This window comes from Microtus oregoni, unplaced genomic scaffold, assembly GCF_018167655.1.
Source record: "Microtus oregoni isolate MIOR12 unplaced genomic scaffold, Mior012 000012F_ref0000307, whole genome shotgun sequence".
NCBI lineage: Eukaryota > Metazoa > Chordata > Mammalia > Rodentia > Cricetidae > Microtus > Microtus oregoni.
Window position 1 is genome coordinate 22,762,357 of NW_024543071.1, and position 19,713 is coordinate 22,782,069.

General features: G+C 44.6%; 1 protein-coding gene across 1 annotated transcript in view; it reads right to left on the reverse strand.

Annotated features, from left to right (window-relative positions):
- Lgi1 (leucine rich glioma inactivated 1) overlaps positions 1-15,489 on the reverse strand; it is a 39,906-nt gene extending 24,417 nt beyond the window's left edge. Inside the window, exons 1-2 of the mRNA XM_041661611.1 lie at positions 14,875-15,489; positions 14,351-14,422 (exon numbers count right to left, since the gene is read on the reverse strand). Of these exons, the coding sequence (XP_041517545.1) occupies positions 14,351-14,422; positions 14,875-15,338 (536 nt within the window). The 5' untranslated portion in view covers positions 15,339-15,489. The remainder of the gene's footprint in view (positions 1-14,350; positions 14,423-14,874) is intronic.
- Positions 15,490-19,713: the final 4,224 nt, after the last annotated feature.

A 19,713-nucleotide genomic window follows, 5' to 3' on the forward strand; every position in this document is an offset into this window, starting at 1 on the left:
CAACATTAATTATAAACTGGTTGGCCTAGTATCTCAGGCTTTTTATTAACTCTTATAATTTATATTAGCCCAAAATTCTTGCCTGTGTTAGCGATGTGGCTTGGTACCTTTTTTTTGGTGAGGAAGTCACATATGTGTCTGGCTTCTTCTGTGTCTGGGTGATGACTGCAGACTGAAACTTTTCTCTTCCCAGAATTCCTGTTGCTCTGCCTCTATTTCCTGCCTGGTCACACCACCTATACTTCCTTCCTGGCTACTGGCCAATCAGTGATTATTTAAAATACAAGTGATAGGGTACAGAGCATTGTCCAACAGCAGCTGGAAGTGCAAACTTGTACAGCCACTTTGGAAATCGATATGGCAGTTTCTTAGAAAATTGGGAATCAATCTACCTCAAGATCCAGCTATACAAGTTTAGGTATATACCCAAAGGATGCACACTCATACCAAAAGGACACTTGTTCAACTATATCATAGCAGCATTATTCGTCTTAGCCTCAACCTGGAAGCAATGCCCCTCAATCGAAGAAGGATAGGGAAAATGTGGCACATTTACACAATGGAGTACTACTCAGCTATAAAAACAAAGACCTCATGAAATTTGCAGGCTAGTGGATGGAACTAGAAAAAAAAAAAAGATGATTCTGAGTGAGGTAACCCAGACCCAGATAGACAAACATGGTATGAGATGTACTCAGCCATAGGTGGATATTAGATGTAAAGTAGAGGATACCAGCCCACAAGCCACAGCCCCAAAGAGGCTAGATAACAAGAAGGGCCCAAAGAGGCTAGATAACAAGAAGGGCCCAAAGAGGCTAGGTAACAAGAAGGGCCCAAAGAGGCTAGATAACAAGAAGGGCCCAAAGAGGGATGCATGGATTTCCCTAGGAGGGGGAAGTAGAAAAGATCTCCTGGGTAAACTGGGGTGGGGGTTGGGGAAAGAGAGCCTCCTAAGTGCTAGGATTACAGGTGTGCACAGCACCCCAACTTAATATAGTTTAATAGATGACTGGGTTTTGTATTGTGGTATGCTATAATGTTGAGGGAGCTGTGGTGGGCTGCGTTCCCACCCAGCTCCGCACGGCTAGCTTTACCCGAAATAATTACACGGAAACTGTATTCTTTTAAACACCGCTTGGCCCATTTCTATCTAGCCTCATCTAGGCTAGCTCTCGCACCTGGACTAGCCCATTTCTAATAATCTGCTGTAGCCCACGAGTTGGCTTACCAGGAATGATCTTAACCTGCGTCTGTCTGGAATGAGAGAATCATGGCGACTCCCTGACTCAGCTTCTTTCTCCCAGCCTTCTGTTCTGTTTACTCCTCCCACCTATGTTTTAACCTATGAGGACCAAGCAGTTTCTTTATTGCTTAACCAATGAAATAAACAGACTCCCATATCACTATAATGTAATTGTCTAATGAAAATTCCAGTTTTTAACTGCACACTCCCTTTGGATACACTTTTCCTGTCTCTATTTCCATAGATGGACTAGGAGTAGATTTTCACTGGATGTAGGATGTTTTTAAGTCCTTAGTTTTTATGCAAGCTTTGCCAATCACATGTTCAATCTGGAGTACAGGCCTATTTCATCATCTCTTCACTAACATTTATTTATCACTTTTTCCCTATGAAAAATGACTTCTTAATTCACTTGGGACTTAGTCCCATGTATAATGTAAAGTGGATCATTTCCTTGGCTCTTTCCTAAACATTCTGTTTTTTGTTCACAATTAAAGGACCTCTACCTTGTGACTGTTGTTCTTTCCAAATGGCTACCATTTTCCTAGCTTTTTTACTCCCAATAGTGAATTTTGGACTTACGTATTATACCCACTGTTTCTTAATATAAAAATTATTTTATTTTTCATTATTACTTATTTTATTTCCTTCTGGTATCTATTGAATTTAACACTAAATCATATTTTTATTCTTTCTCTATAAGCATGAAAACATGGAGACATATGACTTCACCACTGTGTAAAATATCAAGCAAGTTTTGGTTAGTAATAAGCTTTTGATTACATATTTCATTTAACCATTATTTACAAGAATGCTTTCTTTCCTTTCTCCCTCCATCCCCCCTTCTCTTTCTCTTTACTCTTTTCTTTCTTTCTTCTTTCTTTCTTTCTTTCTTTCTTTCTTTCTTTCTTTCTTTCAATACAAGTTCACACTATATAACCCTGGCTGGCCTGGAACTCACAAAGATCCATCTGTCCCAGCATCCTGAATATTATGATTAAAAGTATGTACTACCGTGCCCAATTTAGAATAATATTTTTGAAACTGCCTTTTTAAAAACAAGCTTTCATAAATTTAATTGACAATATACACTGTGGCGAGAGGATATGACTTGATGTACTAAGGACTGACCCCACCCTGCAGTCCTTTCTTCCACTTGCCTCTATATGGCTGTGTATGGAGCAAGGCACAGCTCTTCATCAACAAAACACTTTAGTGCCGTGGCCATAATGTTGTTGGTGGCTGGGGTCCTAGTCGGATGAAAGCTAAGATCAGCTTTCAAAAGAATAGGCAACGTAATCACCAGGGATCTTAGATTAAACAGAACCTGTGGTCAGCAGCCGAGAAGTGAACGAGGGGCAGGGGGTCTGAGAAGCAAGGTCTGGCTGTAGGCATTCAAGGCTAAGGCTGCCCTAGGAGCAGCTGACACTACAGAGACAAAGGTCCATTCAGAGAGAGGACAGGGCAGGCACAAAGAGTCCAGAAGTGGCTTCTCGCCCTGGTTTCTTCTTCCAAAGGCCAAGAAAGGAACACCACAGAAGGACCAAGCTTACATCTTGATTTCCCATTTGGCCATAAATCGTCTGTGTATCCTAATGCATTCCAGTTTCTGTCTTATTAAAGGAAGGGACTGGATGAGATAGTTTCAGGGGTTACAATTAATTCTAAAGACATGTGAGTCTAGGTTTGTGACATTGTAGGCAGATAAGCTGGGATGAAGGTCTGTCTGCAGATGGCAAAACAGGGCAAGTGCCATGCCTGTGAGAAAATCTCATTGTCCCAAGTCAGGCTGCTCACTTGGCCCTGTCCCGAGACCCCTGGCCCAATGATACTCACTCAGAACCTCTGTACCGCCTGAACATCTTGACTGCCATCAGAAAGGCCTGCCCCCACTTTCACCTAGAACAGTTCTCCTAGCAACAGAGGAGAAAAAGACTTTCCTCACCCATCCCTCTCCTGTAATGGAGGAAGGAGAGAAGGACCAGCAGTGGCACTGGTTGCCACCTGGATATGGAATACGGAATCAGACTTCAAAGCGTGTTTCTGCCACTTATTGCTTGTTAACAAATTAAGAATGAATATGCTTGCGCTCTGTTAAAAATGAGAATTATAATAACAAAAGGACTCTCTGGATGAGCCTACAGAATCCTGGGAGAGAATGTAGATGAGCATTGTCTCTGGGGCTTCTGCCAGGGAGCAGCTACACAAAGAAAACAGGGATGGGAGAAACTCAGTTTCAGGGAAATCATCCTTGCCAGATAAGACTGGTGGTATGGTCCAAGCTATCAGGCGTCCACGGGCAGTGTATGAAAACGTACAGTACATATTCAGGATCCTATGAGTCGAGGCGTATGTGTACTATCTATGCATTAAGGAGAACAAACTGCATCCGTTCCAGCTGTTGGGGGCTGTGGCAGCACTGCTGGCGGGACTTGTCAAAGCCTTTAGAGCCTCGCTTAACCAATTCAGACCCTTTGGTTGTGGGTAACGTTCATTATCCAAAAAGAGCAGGGTTGACTGAAGAAGAATTAACAATAGGCTGGTGATTCACATCAGCTAAGCGCCCCTGTTCTGAGTGCATGTGTCATATGAATGATTTACATTAGAATATTTTAAAATATGCTCTTCAGACAGAGGAGCGCTCAAGTGGGAAGCAGTGATGAAGAGCACATTGTTTGACAGTTATTTTTGACTCTCACCCTTGAAAAATATTTTCAGTGGAATTCAGCTGATCCTCAAGTCGTCTGCCGAAAGGTGTGTGTGCGCGCGCGCCTGTGTGTGTGTGCGTGTGCTCTAAAGACATAAACTCTAATACCACCTTAGACAGGAGAAGAAACTGAAGCTGGCAGAGATTAAGCAATGTGATCAAGCTGTATTTTTTTTTGTCACTAGTGGGCCAGGATTAGAATATAGATTTCAAATCTCTAAGAGTTCCCTGCGCACATGCCCACCCCTTTATGATATAGTTCATTAACTCTCATCTCAGTATATTCAAAATGCGTTCTTTCTAGAAACTGGCACAGCCGCTCCCTCTCCCTGTGTTTCTATGATGTCATTATCTAGCTCCCAGGAACACCAAGGAGTGATTTAAATTTGATCTAAAGTCGGATCTGTACCAGACCTCATCTTGAGCAGCTCAACGTCTCTTTTATTCTCAAATGCATGCGGCGATGTGGGTTTTACAGTCTCCACTTAAAACATAAAGAAAACCGAGGTGAGAGGGAGTAAAATAATTTAGATCTTGCAAATGGTATAGGTACAATTCTGCAATTCCTGCATGATTGTCCCACTGGGACTGGTTAACGTCCATGAGCACAGCTAGCTTCCTCACCTTGGTCCTACCAGCTCTGCCCAGTAGCCATAAACTGGAACAGCTACCAATATTTCCCAGGCTGCATAAGAACTTCCAGGTACTGGGAGGGTCACACAGAGAAGAAATGGCAGCTGAGCTTAGTAGAGTGGGTTGAAGAAACTCATCCGGGATTTTAGCTCTGCAAGTCCTTTCTTTAAGTAGAGCCTCTTCAAAGGGAAATTAAACATGCAAGTTCCCAATCTCATTGGTAGCAGGACCTGTCAATCACTGAAATCTACACAAACTGAGTCTCCCATGGAATGTATCCAGGGCAGCTCTGGCTCAGTGACAAAGTAAGCAATAATGACAAAACTCACTTCCGTTAAAAGCAACAATACAGTGAGAGTACAACCAAGCTACGGAGCCTTTCACTTGACGATTGAGCTGCAAGTCATTTCCAAGTAAATGAGCTAGACCATCGACTTGGAGGTTCCCTAAGGAAGAGACAGACATATGCCAAGCTGCTTGACCAGGTGGATAGGCTGGTGGTGAGGCACGACTCTAACGAAACCGTTTTGAGTCATCCCCTTATGGACCAGATGGCTTCATTTCTCCTTTAGAATGATAGACGTGACCCGTCCATGGTTTACCATCATGACTCTTCTGAACAAAGTGAGATCTAAATAAGTAAGCTAATAACTGAGTTTTGTGTCTGGACATTTTCAAGAGACGGTCCATAAAACCCATGTTCTAGGGGAAGTTGAGAAGAATAGAACAACTTTAATTACAGTCTTCTCTAAGTCAAGGTGCATTGTGAGCAGCCAATCAGGGATGGAGATGCAGTTGTCCTCACTGGAGCATCCAACCCTCTCCTGGCAGAATAGCGGTTCCCCTGGCCACAGGCTTGGAGAACACTGTATTAGGATGGAGCGCCGAAGGAAAGAAGGGCCTTTTCTTTTACTGTTTTCTTTCTTTTCCTGTCAGCTTGCCTGCCTCTCTTTTCAAGCAGGGAGACCAGAGCTTAAACATACAAATGAGGGTGGAAACCTAGGCAAACTAGGAAAGCCTTGCCAGCGATGCTGCTGCTCTTTCAGAGAGCATTTGGAACTCCTTTGCTGTCATTGTCCCCAGGAATCGGGGCACATTTTCCCTGAATAACCTTGTTAATGGCAGAGGTTGACCCTTTGAAAGGGGGTTTGATTTGGGGAACAAAGCTACGCAAAGTCAAACCTGCCCGAGATTATTCCTGTCAGAAGGAAGTAAACAGAAGTGGTTAACAGTAAGGACGAAGGTTTCAGCTCCGCTTCTGCAGCTTATTGGGGTTCAACAGACAGTGAGGGGCTACCTGGGCTTACACTCGCTCTGTGCTCAGTACTTCCTCCAGAGAGAATTCTGTGCACTTGGGATGGTCGTGATGATGAGATAAAAATCGAAATACAGAGTGAGCAGCACCAGGCAATGTAAAAGTCTCTAGTCAAAACTTAACTGGTTTTATTGAGTGGCTTGTAAACCTCCAGTGAGGCCTCTTAAAGAAGAGCAGAGATACTTAGCTGTGGAAGCATGGGATAAATCCGTTTGTTCTTATGGATTTTTGGTTCTATGTTTTAGAGATTCATCTGATTCTTTTTTCACAAAGTGTATAAGGATGTATGCATGAGTGTGTGTATGTGTGTGCATGAGTGTGTGTGATTGAATGTGTGTGTGCATGAGTGTGTGTATGTGTGTGTATGAGTGTGTATGCATGAGTGTGTGCATAAGTGTGTGCATGAGTATGTGTGTCATTGAATGTTTGTAGATGTGCATGTGCATGAGTGTGTGCATGAGTGTGTGTGATTGAATGTGTGTGTGCATGAGTGTGTGTATGTGTGTGCATGAGTTTGTGTGCATGAGTATGTGTGTCATTGAATGTGTGTAGATGTGTGTGCATGAGTGTGTGTGTAATTGAATGTGTGTGCATGAGTGTGTATGTGTGTGCATGAGCGTGTATGCATGAGTGTGTGTGTGTATGTGTGTGCATGATTATGTGTATGTGTATGCATGAATGTGTGTACAAGTGTGTATATGTGCATGAGCATTGTGCATTAGTGTGTGCACATGAGTGTGTATATGTATGTATGTGCATGAGTATGTGTGAATGAGTATGTGTGTGTGTGTGAGTGTGTGTGTGTGTGCGCGTGTGCGTGTGTAGAGGCCAGGGGTTGATATTGGGTGTCTTTCCCTATTGCTCCCCTCCTTTGCTTTTGAGACAGGGTTTCACACTAAATCCGGGGCTCACTAATTCAAAAAGATTAGCTGGCCAGCAAATTCCCAGGATCCCCCCACCTCTTCCTTCCCAATACGGGTATGAGCCACCATGCCTAGAACTTTTACCGGTTGCTGGGGCTGAGACTCAGACCTTCATGCTTGAGTGACGAGCACTTATAGACTGAGGCATCTCGGCAGCCCCCACGCATTGCTTTCTCATTGCACTTTACATAGGCAAACACCCGCCATCTCACTGTGTAAGTGGGTCCAGCAATTCCTTCCTGATCTTGGACTCATGAGAGAGATACGAAAATACTGTTTCTTTTCAACCACCACACACAAGGCCCAGTTAGGCCCCATTTTACTATTTAGGGGATTGGGAACTATATCACTTATTTTGACTTATTTTTGGAATAGATACTGGGACTGAACCCGGGGTGTCATGAAATCAATACATTTAGTACTTTTAGCAATAACTATAAGTCTATATCAAGAGTTCTTTTAATTACCAATCTAATTTGCTGGTTTGTGAGAACTGATATAATAATTTTATGTTACTTTAACAAAGTGACTTTCTATGATATTATAAATTGTTCATAGATTACAGTATAATAGATTTTTTAAATTGTATTTGAATTTTTATTTTTATTAGATGTATTTATTTTGTGTGGATGAGTATGTAGGTCCACCAAGTGTGTGCATTGCCCACAGAGGTCAGAGGAAGGTCTTGGAGCCCCTAGAACTGGAGTTGTAAGTGGCTGTGGACAAAAGGTATGGGAGCTGGGAACTGAACCTGGGTCTTCTGCAAGAGCGAGTCGCCTTCACCACTGAGCCATCTCTCCAGCCCCACAGAATAGAATAGAGTCTGAAGACTGGATGACGCTAAGGTATTATTACCGCGAAGGCCCTAAATGCCGACTCATGCTCTGTTTTGCCCTTGTCCTGTTTAGAATCTGCTTTTCCCTAAAGGTTAGGAGGATAATGACTACATGTTCATGAACCGCATGGCCATTAGCAATAATCCGTGAGAGACAAGGATGTCACTTTTAAGTAAGTCATATCTTCTCCGGGTTGCCTGCCCCTACTGCTTTCTATTGTCTCATACCCAAGGGCTTTCTTCGTTTATCTCATCACCCCAAATAGCATTTGAGTTTTAGAGCCATAACTTATGTTTCCGTTGGTGTTTTATGCTTATGAAAGCTGAGGCCCAGCAGCATTGTGTGCCCTACCCAATGTGACACCGTCCATTTATGGTCAAAGTGGACTTCAGACTCCCGTGTCCTAAATCCTAGTTTAGACCTCTCTGCACCCTACTTTTGGGGCACTCATCTGAGGAATAGCTCAGATTCACTATTTTAAGCAAAAATGGGACATGTTTTACAAACTGTGGTTCTTCTTATTTATTTATGAGGAAGAAGAAAGAAGGTTAGACATTTTTTATAAATAAACAACATGCATTTCTTATTTAAAAGAAATTGAAGGCAAGATTTCTCAGCATGTTCTGAGAGAAACCTGTGCATAGTACCACAGAACCTTAAAGCTGGGGTTGTAGATTGACTGAGATGATACAACAGGATCGTAGTGGGAGGCTACGATAGGTTCAAAATAAGAAAAGAAAGAAACCAACCACGGTCAGAAAGCCAGGTTTTGCTGATTTTAATCCCTACTGCTACCCAATTCAATAGATTCTATTGCATATTACACATTTCATACTCATAATATCAATGCCTTGCTGTTTACTCCAAATCATACAACTACTAAGCATCGAAGAGGGAACTGGTACTCAACAGTGTCTGACCACAAAGCTACTAATGCTTGCCTCATTGCCAGCTCACCAGGGAAGCAGGGGCGACTTCATGGCTCCCACAGAGAAGCCCCTGCAACAGTACCACTGCCCATGTTAGCATCTCCACTAGCTGGCATCACTATCACCACCAATGCCAAACATGGTTCTGATCGCAGATGATCAGGGTGACCATGCATGCAACATGGTTCTGATCACAGATGATCAAGGTGACCTTGCGTGCCAATCCCATTTGTGCCCCTCACAATGTCCAGCCTTGAACCTGCTGGACGGTAGGATCCCCAAACCCATTTACTCCAGTGAGAATCTCCTGCTCTGGCTTTGTTCCTGCTTACAGCTACACAATAAATACTCATCTCCCCCGGTCCCTTGGTCACCAATAAACACTGATTTTTCACTAAGCAGTTACAAATAAGCTAGAAAATTATGTGTTCATGATTTTCTCATCTTAGTAATGCATCTCTGCTGCATCTGTTTGGGTGTCCCTCTGGACAGGGTAAATGGGCTATTTACCCTTCACAGAAGAGAGAAACATTGGTACCTGCAGGCAAGCGAAGAACCCAGGAAGCTAAATGGGAAGCAAAATGGGGGGACAAAAGGAGGCTAAAGACAAAGGGGTCTCACAGAGGCTAGATGTTTTGTCTCTGAAATGCTGGCCGTCTCTCTAGAAGAACTTTGAAGATCTCTTCGCATTAGTAGTATGTGGATGGAGGGGGAGAGTTTTTAGGTCACTTATCAGTGACCTACCATTTCCTGGTACTCTATTAATTTATGTGAAAGTAGGGTATATAAAACTTTAGAAAGGCTGAAACCATGACCAAGGTCCGAAAACAAAATGCTTCACTAGAGGTCTGTGGCTATGGGGATTGGCATCAACAAATACATAGGAAGCAAAGTTTGGCCTTCTATAGTGCCAAGACTCTTCCCTAAGCATGGCTCACTGCCCACCCTGGATGTCAGTTACGGACTAGATATAAGTACAACTAAGTAACTTCAGTCAGTATTAGAAGCATCCAGAACATGAGAAACCAGGCTAGGACGGAGACTCCTCATTCTCTCACGTGGTAGTCCCTGGTGTATATGGGGAGGGAGAGGCTAGGGTCAGTGTTGTGACCGACAGTCCAGAACAACAGGAAAGAGCCAAGTGCTATTAACATCAGCTCCGACACTCTGTTTTTCTCCCTTCCTAGGAACCATTAAAAGCTTCCAAGCACTTGGGTGGCACAATGAGAGCTATTGTTGCAAAGAAGGTAACGCTAATGGCGAGGACTCTGATGGAAAGCTGGGGGTGGGGGCAGTGCTGCAGAAGCCTGGAAGTCCCTAGGCAGGAAAAGTCTGTGTGAAGAGGAAGAGGCAGGTTTTAGGGTTGGGGTTGTTCACAGGGGGACTTCCCAGGTGAAAGTGGGCATCAAGGGATGAGGGGCAGGTCACCGTCAGGCTTCTGGCCTGAATAACTGGAAGGGTAAAATGTGCTTTTCAATGAAAGCACACCTCCCACAGAAGCGGTTTGCACCAACGGATAATCAGCTCATGGGGCTGGGGTGTAGTCCTTTAGTTGGTAGAATGCTTTCAGAGCGTGCATGAAGCCCTAGGTTTGATTCTCAGCACCACAGGGTAACAGAGTGGTGTGACCCAGTGTAGTGGTGTGGGGGTGGGGGTGGCAGGGTGTGACAACAGATGCCTTTAATCCCCATACTTGGGAAGTGGAGGCAGGAGGATCAGGAGTTCAAGATCATCCTTGCTAGACTGAAGAGCCAGGAGTACATAAGACACTGTCTCAAGAAAAGAAAGAAAGAAAGAAAGAAAGAAAGAAAGGAAGGAAGGAAGAAAAGAAATATTTGTTAAAAAGCTAAAGAAATCATGGACATTTAGTGTTAGGTAGGGGAGCTTCGTAGACAGAGCTGCATCAACGGCACCTGTTGGACCCAGACAAGACATATTCATCCACATGTAACCAGCTAGGAAAGTGTCCTTGCACCCCTGAGGCTGACTGGTCTAGCTTGAGTATTGCCACATTTTGTTCTCATTACCTATAGTAGAGAACCCAGCGGCTTTAAAGAGCCAGAGCTCCTATGGGTATTTGCCTCATGAAGAACTGTGATAAGAATAGGCTTATTTCTTGTTCACGATATTTGCTTTTCTATTTGTTTTGAGTTTTTGATTTCTTATGGATTATGTATCCAGGTGTCAATTGTGGAATAATTTTGTTAAATTTAAATAGTTTTAAAAAACAGAAAAACTATTTTTATCTATATCAGGGTAAAATATGCGTTCTACCCAAGACTAAATCTCATCGGGAAAAAAAAATTGGTTATTTTTTTCTGGCCTTATCGAATTTGTACAGTTTTTGTTGTTGTTGTTGCTGCTGCTGTTCTGTATTTCTGGAATTCATTGCCAGAAAATAGGAGTGTCTTAGGAGTTGAAGGGCCTTAATTCATTAAAACGCCATAAACAAATAGAAGCGTGGCCGCATTTTATTCTCTGAGTCTCCCATCATGAGTCTTGATCACTGGGGATTTCAGTCTATAGCTGGGAAGGAACAGGACCATAATGTGTGAAAACACATTTCTCCAAATTGCGTTCACTAAAAGTACCACTTCAGCACTGAGAGCTACCGGGAGCACACAATCATGCTCACTGGTTATGCTTCAAAACTGGCCCTGTGAAAAACATGAAGAAAATGACAGTTGCTGAGGAACCTTTTTCCCCAGAAAGGATATTTTAAAAGAATGTTTTGTACAACTTATCTGATAAATTTTTATTGGCTCATTTTAATTTCTCTCTCTTCCCTAGCAGAGTGGGGCTTTTATTTTCTTCTTCTCCAACACAGCTTACTGCATAGCCAGCCACAATTTACCAGCATATTTACCCCAAATACTACTTAGAAGTTGGGGTACCTCATTTGTTTCTCAAAGCACCTGAGGGTGACATTTTAAAAAGAACTTCTCATCATCCCTCATGTGGAAGGTCTGAAGAAGCATGTGGGGCCATGAGCACACAATCAGATTATTATGGTGGGTGCTAGGGATAGGACACCACATCATAGACACCCTTCTTTTTTTAGAGGGTCTCTCTGTGTATCTGGGATGGCCTCAAACTCAGGATCCTCCTGTCTCAGCCCTCTCGAGCACTACTAGGATTGAAGGGGTGCGTTACCACACCTAGCTGAAACCAGGCATTTCTTGTTCTGTTCAAACAGCAGAGAAACCAACTGCCTTCAACAAAGATCAAACAGAATTGATTCTAAAATTTTTCTTCGCAGACATATATATGATTCATCTAGCGATCCATGGCCTAGAATTCATTGTCAACCTCTCGTGATGCTGGTGGCCTTGTGGTCTCCCTGTTCCAATGGCGTGTTAGCAGCAGGTAGGGTTCTCAGGGCACAGGGCAGCACTGTCCACAAGACACCTTCTGTCTGCGGTCAGGGTACACCAGAGCCATTTATTCCTTTACTCAGTAAAATGATTTCATTTGGCCTGTTCTTGAGACAACAAGCAGGTTGCACAGGAAACGGTCCTTAGAAATAAGGTCCTAGAGCCTATGGACAGACTTTGACTTTTGATGGTTTTGCATAAGGCCAGTGTGGCCAAATCTGCCCCGTTGAGGTCAGCTAAAATGAGGTAACTGAGGACATACAGGACAGAGCTACCAGCTCCTTTGTTATTTCTGAAACCTGAACTGCTTTTAGAAAGAAAGGCTGGAATGTTCCATAGGAACTCAGAGCATGGGACAGAGGAGCATGGCACACACTCGGTGTGGGCTATTTAAAACCAGTCCCCTGGCTTCCCTCTGTGATTCTAAATAGGTGAAATCACATTACCGCGCAGCAGCCGGTAAGTATTTCCATGACTGCCCAGCGTCTGTGCTCAGTGTGGCTGGGTCCACCCAGTGAAAACAAAGTAGAGTGTAGTCTAGGCTCTCAATGTCCAGTTAATGTCTACCTAGTGTCAGAGTGACAGACACTGGGGTGACTGAGAATGCTGGGAATTTAAGGGCTGATCTAGTGGACTATCCCAGGAAGAGGCAGGTGCCTGAGCACGTTAAAAACAAACATTTATTTACGTGACCAATAAACAACATAAGCAGAGCTGATCACTTTCTCAGAATCAGCACAGACTTATAGACATTGCCCCTCTGTGTCTTAAAAAGACAAAAAAAAACCTTTTAAAATTCTTTTCTTTGACATGTTAACACTTCCTTTAATCAAACAGATAAACCCATAGGAATTCTGTAGTTAATTGGCAATCGCTCAAAGGCACTAGCCAGGGAAAGGACATTAATGAAACTTGTTATATAATGTCAAAACACCCGACAAGTTTGTAAAGGTAATGGAACAGTCAGGCCAGTGTTGGGATTTCCTGCAGACCACATGAGATATGAAGGAACTTTTAGCATTTTATCTTGATGTAAAAATTTAAAGCTGTAGCCCTTATAAAACATGTACGACTTTGCCACATCCAATATATCACGTCTTGAGCTTGATCTAAAGCTGCGTGTGGTGGTTCACACCTTAGATCCCTGGCAGTGGGGAGGTGGAGGGCGGAAGAGCAGCAGCTGATGGCCAGCCAGTCAAAGTTGGCATGAATTATGTGAGACCCTTTCTTAAAAATAAAAGAAAAAGTTTTATATACTTAAATTTTTCTCTGATTACAGCTCTTCAAAATATGTCTTATAACTTCCATTTTGTAGCTAAGGAAGCTGAGGGGAGGGGACATTCAGTCTGCACAAGACTACATAAAAGTTCCAAAGAATGGTGGGCTGAGATTAGTAGCATGAAATTTGAACCCAGGATTCTCAGATTTCAAATTTACACTGTTTGCCTAGTATAAATGAGCTCAACAAAATGGCTAAGTGGGGAAACAAATACAAATCCAGAAAACAAATAAACCAAAGCCTGCACAGTTACGGTATCTCAAATTCAGTGTATTGACAGCTGACTCTACCTTGGAAGTGTCTCTCTGCCAACCCAAGATTGATTCTGCGGCATGGAAGACCCCTTGGCCCTCATGTGATACCCCATTAAGAACTAGAGTCCAATTGTCAAACATTACACATCAGAACAAATTATCCATATTTCATTACGCCTGTGAAAAGATCTGATTTCCTAGCCCAAGGCTATTTTTGAATATTTTCAGGCATAGACTGAATATGTGGTTCCCTTGTGGCCAACTCAAAACACAGAGCATGGAGTATTGCTGTATTAATATCATCTTTCCCTCACTGTGAGGGGACTGGTGATAAATTAGATGAGATTAGAAAGCAGTCTCTGGAGAACTGGTATTTTAAGGAATTACCTAGAAAGAACCAATGGTGTTTTCCCCCCTTCTCGTTCTCCCCACATGGTAAATCATACAGAGGAGCAGGCTGCCCCAGATCCCCAGAAAACAACATCTTGAGTGCATATGTTATGGGCTCTGCATTGACAAATCCAAGAACTCCAGCGCAAAATGACCAAAGTTCCCGAGTTAAAAATGAAAGCAATTTCATTAAAATTGGTAGTCTTGTGGTGACATCCCAACAACTTCATAAACAGCCATTAAAGAAGACGGCGTTACAGGTTAGCGAATTTAACCCGTGCGAGAATCAACCTGCATTGTGGGTGTGAAGTTACAAACCACCCCATCTGCCTCCCACCTCACTGATAGCCTCCCCCTTTTCAGAAGCATCACCACATTCAACAGAAATAATATTCAGCTTATTTTACGCGAAGGCTTATCCAACTATATGCCATATTAAAAAGCGTCGTGATAGAAAGATTTCTCACAAGAGCTGCAGCGATGGTGTGAATAAAAAACTCCCTCCTGAGATTTCAGTGAAGCCAGATCTCACAAAGGATCTGAAAGAAAACAGAACACACACACAAAAACAAACAGACACACACACAAAGAGACATACACACAGAGAACAGACCTTATGTTAATCCGATTGATCACAACAGTTGCTGTTTCCACAGTATTTTATAAAGTAGGATTCTCTTCCTTCCCAGATGAAGCAAGAGAGAGGTCAGCTGCTCCAGGTACCTCAGAATAATGTCTAGGGTGGGGGCTCGCTACGCGTGCTTGGTAGCAGCTTATGGAAATCACAAATTTTAAATACAGCAAAATCTTAGTGCTGTCAAATGGCCAAGCATGCAAGAGGAATCTCTCTCTCTCTCTCTCTCTCTCTCTCTCTCTCTCTGTCTCTCTCTCGCTCCATGCCCCCCTCTCAGAATCCATACAAACCCCCAAATCCACCAGCTGGAATTTTTTTCAATTGTAAATTAGATATCAAAATGCTTACGGGCCTTACAGTGAGATAAGGTCAGGAGGAACGGTGCGCGGAATGGACCTGGCATTCTCGCATAGAGCGTTATCTTTGGTACAAGTACACACGGCAGGGCATTTTGGCTTCGCTGGTTTCTTCCCCTCAGTCAGCAACACCACAGAAAAGAGGCATAGGAAATAAGCAATTCTTTTCAGGGGGATGCAGGCATTTCCCATCCTTCTGCTTCTTTCTGATTCCATGCAGTCGAGAAAATCTCCCCACACATGAACAGGGCTTCTGGAATTCAGCTGCGGATTGTCTTGCTCTAGGAACAGGTCACTCGGGAGTCCACCCTTCTCTGCCTCTGTATCTGCTTTTTCAAAACAGGGACCTCCAGCTGATTCGTGAGCTGTTCCTCGCTCAGGCAGAGCACTGCTGGGGGAAGAGACCTGTGAGGTGCTGCGAGATGGGAGCGAGCCAACTGCTGGAGGAAAAGAGCCGGCTCGCATCACAGAAAACAGTGAGCGCAGAGCAGTCTTCGAAGGCAAGTGAAGTGATGTAACAGAAAATAAACAGCGTTCGGCTTTCACCGGGAGGCCCTTTAATTGTTACCAAAAATAGGACAGCATTATGTCTTATTAGTGGGTGGGTGGGCGGGCGGTGGAGCAGTCATCCCAGCATAGGATGTGGGCAATCTGGGGGAACCTCTGGGAATTTGCTTTTCACGTAGCAAACAACCTCGTAAGAAAACCTAGCTTGGGGGCCAGTCTTGGCTGGGAAAAGGAAGTTAAATGAAACTCTGTCTGCAGCTCAAAGCATTCCTTGCAGAGTCCACCTGGCTGATGCCACTGTTGAAAGATCAACCCGAACACATGGAGACTGTCACTTTCAGAGGAATGCGTGTGAGCACATACTTTCCTGACACTCATCAACTAGTATGAATTATCATTTTTTTCACAACCCCCCACCACCATACACAGCCTGCTTCTCCTTGCACGGTGAGGGAGGTGACAGAATTGTAAACCGTCTCTGTGTATAATCCATTCTCCTCCCTGCTTGCTCTCTCCTCTCTCTCCTTTAGGCAGAGTTCATTCCAAAAGGCTGGGACGAACTCCCTGCCAGCAGGAGGCAGCCAACTCCGGCTTCCTGGGGCTTTGAAAAGGGGCCTGGCTCACCCAGCCGGCTGTGTTAAAGGGTGGGGAATGCTGGAGTAAGCAGGAAATCAGGCTTTGAGAGCTCAGGTCATTTGGAAGCTAGCTGATTTCACAGATAACAGAGCTATCACGGCTGTGGAGTGGGGATGCTAGTGTAGACGGTCTTGTCATGGCTATGAGAATCAAACAAAAACCACAGGCTCTTCCCGGCATATACCAGAGGAAAGAGGACACTCCCTTGGAAAAAGAAATTGGCTTAATGACAAAATCAAGATGACCTGGCCTTGAGGTGGGGTTGTCCAGTCCAAAAGGGTGAGAAAATCCTTAGGACAGTGGAAGAGAAGGTCTTTACCACTCTGATGACAGCCATCCCTTAAGGTGGCCACCCTCTCTGGTATGTTAGGCATGGCTCTTCCTCTTCTGGCTTCTTTTTTGTTTGTTTGTTTGTTTTTGTTTTTTGTTTGTTTTTGTTTTTTTAGTTTTTTTGAGACAGTCTTTCTCTGTAGCTTTGGAGCCTGTCCTGGAACTAGCTCTTGTAGACTACCAGGTTGGCCTCGAACTCACAGAGATCCACCTGCCTCTGCCTCCCAAGTGCTAGGATTAAAGGTGTGTGCCACCACTGCCCGGCTCTCTTCTGGCTTCTTAAACTGAACATATGAAAAGGATTGTTCATGTGCCTGTGCCATTATGAAATAAACTCCACCCTTACCGGAGGCCCATGCATTGCCATTCTCTCCCTCTCGATCATAGGCTAACTCCAATTACTCCTTTTGTTTGTAGCCTGTGCTGATCTTGAACTTTCATTCTGTCTCCACCTCCGGAGATGTGGGCTTGCAGGTAGGTGCCACCACCCCTACCTTTAACTCATTGGCTTTGAGAAGAGTGTGCCAGTCCTGCCCACTGTCTCACTGGATTGCTGGGCTGGTGGTGACGGTGGTGATGATGAACGATAATGATTCCAGGGGATGGAAAGCTCCATGGAAAACACTCCAAACGGTGTTAGCACCCAAGGGACTGCATTGGTCAAAGAAGTCAGGGCACAGCTCCCTCAAGAAACAATGAATGAGCTGGGATCCAAAGGCAGGAGGGAGGAGGGACCGGCGTGTGCAAAGCCTGGGCTGCTCTCAACAGCTGGACGACGCTTATGCGGTTTTAAGCAGTCATTTTTTTCCTGGTGCATGTTTCCAAAAGACCATCTCAGAGAAGCCCTGGCTTTAAAATGGGCCCTACTACTGTTTCACCGTAGACTGTGCCGAAAAGGACGCAAGAGACTGTTCTTAGAAACCCGGGCCCGTGGGCAAGCCTCAATTAAACAGTAATTGTCGCTTAAAAGTTGGCCACAAGTCGAATTTATTTTTTTAATTGAATTCTTCTGCAAGTGCATGATGGGATCTCTCTCTATAATGTGATTACACTGTGAAAATTTTGTGCAGACTCATTTTATTCAGACAGCTGCCCTCTTGATTCCCTAATTTCTAATAAGTGTTGTAACTCCAAAACAATGACCTCAAACATGCTCAGGGATCTTGGATCTGGATGGGGACACTGAGGCACTGGGCCACCATATAGACACCTATTGACAGAGCCACTACCCTGCATAGGGCAAAGCAAATGGCAAATATTTGGGTCAAACAATCAAGGTAGACAAACAGAATATCTGCTCCCTCCCATTCCCTCTCAAATAAAACCGATTATCAAGACCGACAAGCCTTTGGCTTGGGGCTGCTGGACAAGCCACGCAGTCTTTCTTGTTTGGTTATGGTAAAAGCCAGGAGGATGTTGAATGAAAGCAAGAAACTATATCCTTCCCATTCACTTGCTGCTGCTCAGCTCAGTTTGCCAGTTCAAGCACAGAAAGAAACATGGAGTGGGGGTGGGGGTGGGGGGCGCACTAAGTACAATTTACAATGGACGTTTTGAAAAGACAGTAACTTTTTCTTTTTGGATGGCATTTAAAGCCCAGACTTGAATTCCTTATTCAATTAAAATGCCCACCAAGATCAGGCACAGTTTAAACCATGCCGTGCGGGATGCTGACAGCCTTTCTGGGAATACGCTCCTGAAATGAATCTGAGGAAGGGCTTAGCAAATCTGCAGAGACGTGAGGTCAGACGAGAGACTAACACTGCTGGTGATGCCTCCCATCCTACCCTCCTGGGAAGCTCCCGGAGAGTGCAGAGCAGATGGACGCGTGGAAATGCGGTGCCAGAGAAGACTGGCAACCCACCTGTGCCCCATGGTGGCCTTTGGGAGAGGGGTCTTGGAGAGATGTAAGCAGAGCTGGCAGGTGGCCCGGGGGAGCTGGAAGGCCTGGTTGAAACGGCCCAGGAACCCAGTCTGAGCTGCCGAGCAGCAGCCGAGGAGAATCTAAGGCTGGTACTGCAACACAACAGCGGTGTGATCGTGGACCTACTTAACTTCTTACGTCACAGTTTTCTCCTTGCTGGTGGGGACGGTCGGGGTACATAGCACATGGAGTTACTGAGAGACCTGAATAAGATCACATAGCTAAATGCTTGGTGTTGATCTGATACATAAGAAAGAGTTATCATCATTTAAACAAGACATAACTTCTGGTCCTGTGACTCCCACTACTTACGAAGCCAAGTTTTCATATAAATATGAGGCCAGTTGAAGACGATAGCCACTCTAGGAAGCTGACTCTTCTCTCCGATGGCAGGTTCTGGTGGCATTAAGAGTCTAACCACAGGAAGGAACCAAAAAGACCCCACCAGTCCAGTGAGAACAACCACACCTAGAGTTGACCTAGACATGGAGAAAGAGAAGGGTACAGAGAAGTGGGACGGGGTGGGGGGTTCTTCCTAACCCATGCTCTTGAACAGGTGAGAGGGCTCTGTACTGAGATACTTGTACCAAGGGGTTTCCTCTAGTCGGAGACACCACAGTGGTGGATGTGAGCACCTGAAACCACTGCACTGCGTGGAGACGCCAGGCAGCTGTAGAGACACCAGGCGAATAGCATCTTTATCTGGGCCAAGGCTGAGGTGACACCAGTCACCAGATGATTCTTTCCTCTGCGAGCAGCTAGGTCAGCCTTGGTGGCCCAAGCCCCACAGCTATTGGAGGAATTGGCAAACCAACCCAGCTGAGAGCCAGAGCCAAAGAGAAGGACGCCACAAAAGGTTTGGGAGCACGGGTGCGGCGTTCTCCGGCCATCCTCAGAATGACTGAAGTGGGTCCCGGGAGTGTGCTGGCGATCTAGAAGAGCTGACGAAAGCAGAGCAGAAAGGAACAGCCTGTGCTGTGGGGATGAGCCCAATTTTCCCCTCAGCCTGGCGTGGCCTAGGAAACCCCACATTAGCTGTGGTAAACAAATCATTAAGAACCTTCAAGAATCGGGCCTGGCCCCACCTCCTTCTGCAAACGCTGGACTAGCAAGCCAGTGTCATTTTAAGCAGCTTTCTTACTGGACCAGGGGTTTTGAAGCTGAGCGTCAGATGCAGTAGTTAGCTGGGAAATCAACCTGATGGGTACAAGCAGCTTTTGAAAGTACATGATTCTGCATACAAATCGCAGTTGAATAGCTCTCCTAAGGGTAACTTGCCTCCTGACTTAGTGTGTGGGAGTCCATCGTGCTGATAGGAATTTTGTTTCTTATAAGTGGCTTACAACTGGAGAAAAGAAAGAATGGGGGAAGGAATGAGGGAAGAAGAGATCCCCCCCCCAAAAAAAACACTGTATCAGAATATGCTAAGGATCTTTGACCACC